Source organism: Galeopterus variegatus, unplaced genomic scaffold (assembly GCF_000696425.1).
Source record: "Galeopterus variegatus unplaced genomic scaffold, G_variegatus-3.0.2 Scaffold2064, whole genome shotgun sequence".
NCBI lineage: Eukaryota > Metazoa > Chordata > Mammalia > Dermoptera > Cynocephalidae > Galeopterus > Galeopterus variegatus.
Genome location: NW_007728175.1, coordinates 275255 through 277621, shown reverse-complemented (window position 1 = coordinate 277621; position 2367 = coordinate 275255). Strand labels below are relative to the sequence as shown.

The following is a 2367-nucleotide window of genomic DNA, read 5'->3' as shown; positions in this document are numbered from 1 at the left end:
CGTATAACTTCGTATAATGTATGCTATACGAAGTTATTACGCCCACAAGGCCCTGGGCATGCTGCCCGTGGCGCCGCGGCCCGCGCGGCCCCCCGGAGACCCAGGCTCGGGCCCGGGCAGCGGCGGCACCTGCGAGAACCCTGAGAAGTTCCAGTACGTGGAGAAGAGCCGCTCGTGCGCGCCGCGCTGCGGCCCGGGGGTCGAGGTGTTCTGGTCGCGGCGCGACAAGGACTTCGCGCTCGTCTGGATGGCCGTGTGGTCGGCGCTGTGCTTCTTCTCCACGGCCTTCACCGTGCTCACCTTCCTGCTGGAGCCTCACCGCTTCCAGTACCCCGAGCGCCCCATCATCTTCCTCTCCATGTGTTACAACGTCTACTCGCTGGCCTTCCTCATCCGCGCCGTGGCCGGAGCCCAGAGCGTGGCCTGTGACCAGGAGGCGGGCGCGCTCTACGTGATCCAGGAGGGTCTGGAGAACACGGGCTGCACGCTCGTCTTCCTGCTGCTCTACTACTTCGGCATGGCCAGCTCGCTCTGGTGGGTGGTCCTGACGCTCACCTGGTTCCTGGCGGCCGGCAAGAAATGGGGCCACGAGGCCATCGAGGCCCACGGCAGCTACTTCCACATGGCAGCCTGGGGCCTGCCAGCGCTCAAAACCATCGTTATCCTGACGCTGCGCAAGGTGGCGGGGGACGAGCTGACTGGACTCTGCTACGTGGCCAGCATGGATGCCGCGGCGCTCACAGGATTCGTGCTGGTGCCCCTCTCCTGTTATCTAGTGCTGGGCACCAGCTTCCTCCTGACCGGCTTCGTGGCCCTCTTCCACATCCGCAAGATCATGAAGACAGGAGGCACCAACACGGAGAAGCTGGAGAAGCTCATGGTCAAGATTGGGGTCTTTTCCATCCTCTATACGGTGCCTGCCACATGCGTCATTGTGTGCTACGTCTATGAACGCCTCAACATGGACTTCTGGCGCCTTCGGGCCACAGAGCAGCCATGTACAGCGGCCACCATGCCCGGAGGCCGAAGGGACTGCTCTCTGCCAGGGGGCTCAGTGCCCACTGTGGCTGTTTTTATGCTCAAAATCTTCATGTCACTAGTGGTGGGCATCACCAGTGGCGTCTGGGTATGGAGCTCCAAGACTTTCCAGACCTGGCAGAGCCTGTGCCACCGAAAGATGGCAGCTGGCCGGGCCCGAGCCAAGGCCTGCCGGGCCCCCGGGGGCTATGGCCGTGGCACTCACTGCCACTATAAGGCCCCCACCGTGGTCTTGCATATGACTAAGACGGACCCCTCTCTGGAGAACCCCACACACCTCTAGCGACACAGGCCTGGTGTGGGGAGGCTGCTGCCCTCTCCTTGCCCTCCCGCCCCACCCCAAGAGACAGCTGACTAGCAGCTGCCCAGCTGTCAAGGTCAAGCAAGTGAGTGCAAGGGGGCTGAGGACCAGGGTGGGGACCCAGTAAATCTCATCCCCCATTCCCGCTAACGCAGAGGGTGGGCATGGCTGAGTCCCCACAGGGTCCTAGGAGAAGATGTGGAAAGGAGGAAGGGGCAGAAGGGGGCATGGTCCAGCAGGGAGTTTATTTAATGATGTAATTTATTGTTGCGTTTCTCTGGAAGCTGTGACTGGAATAAACCCCCATGTGGCACTGCTGAGTCCTCTCTGGGCTGGGAAGGGGGAAGATAGGAGGCCGAGGGCCCTGCAGGAGTCTCCTGTGTGAACAGAGCTGGCGGTGGGTGCTGGGCTCATCCCCTGGCCCCTGCTCTCTGGCCTCCAACCAAGCAGGGGTAAGTTCCCTGTGGAACAGCTGTGTTTTGCAGAAGTACCAGACACTGTGTGCGTGCATGCATGCATGTTTCCCCCTCGCCTGTCTTGGAGTTCTGTGCTTCCAAAGTGACTGGGATGCCTGCTGGGGTACTCAAGGAGTAGTACCCTGGGGTGACACTGCTATCTCTGGCCCTGGGGAATCCAGCCTGTTTGGGGACTGTGGGTAAGTTTTCCCTTTCTCAGACTGCTTTTCTCATTTGTGTAGAAAATGAGGCGTCAGTGTGTCTCAGAGGTTTCCCTGGGGTCTGGGGGCTGAGCTGGAGTCTGACTGTCCTTACTGCCTTTGAAGATTGCTGGTGTATCCACCTTATTCCATGGGGCTCTGGTCAGGGCACCCCCCACCCCATCCCCACATATCTCAGGGTGGAGTGGAGATGGGGCTGGACTGGTATGTGGGCATCTTGGTAGCACAGACATGGGCTTGGAGATCGGGAGACCTAGAGTATAGTGGAAATTGGGCCCCCAGCTCTTAAAGTTGTGGAAAGATGTGAGGTGCTGATGGCAGTGGTGAGAATAGGGCCAGTCCAGAGGGTGTG

General features: G+C 60.3%; 1 protein-coding gene across 1 annotated transcript; it reads left to right on the top strand.

The window, feature by feature from the left end:
* The first annotated feature begins 16 nt into the window (after positions 1 to 16).
* Positions 17 to 1652, top strand: FZD9 (frizzled class receptor 9). The gene has a single exon (XM_008580321.1). It carries the CDS (start codon positions 17 to 19, stop codon positions 1319 to 1321), a length of 1305 nt encoding a protein of 434 aa, XP_008578543.1. The 3' UTR covers positions 1322 to 1652.
* Positions 1653 to 2367: the final 715 nt, after the last annotated feature.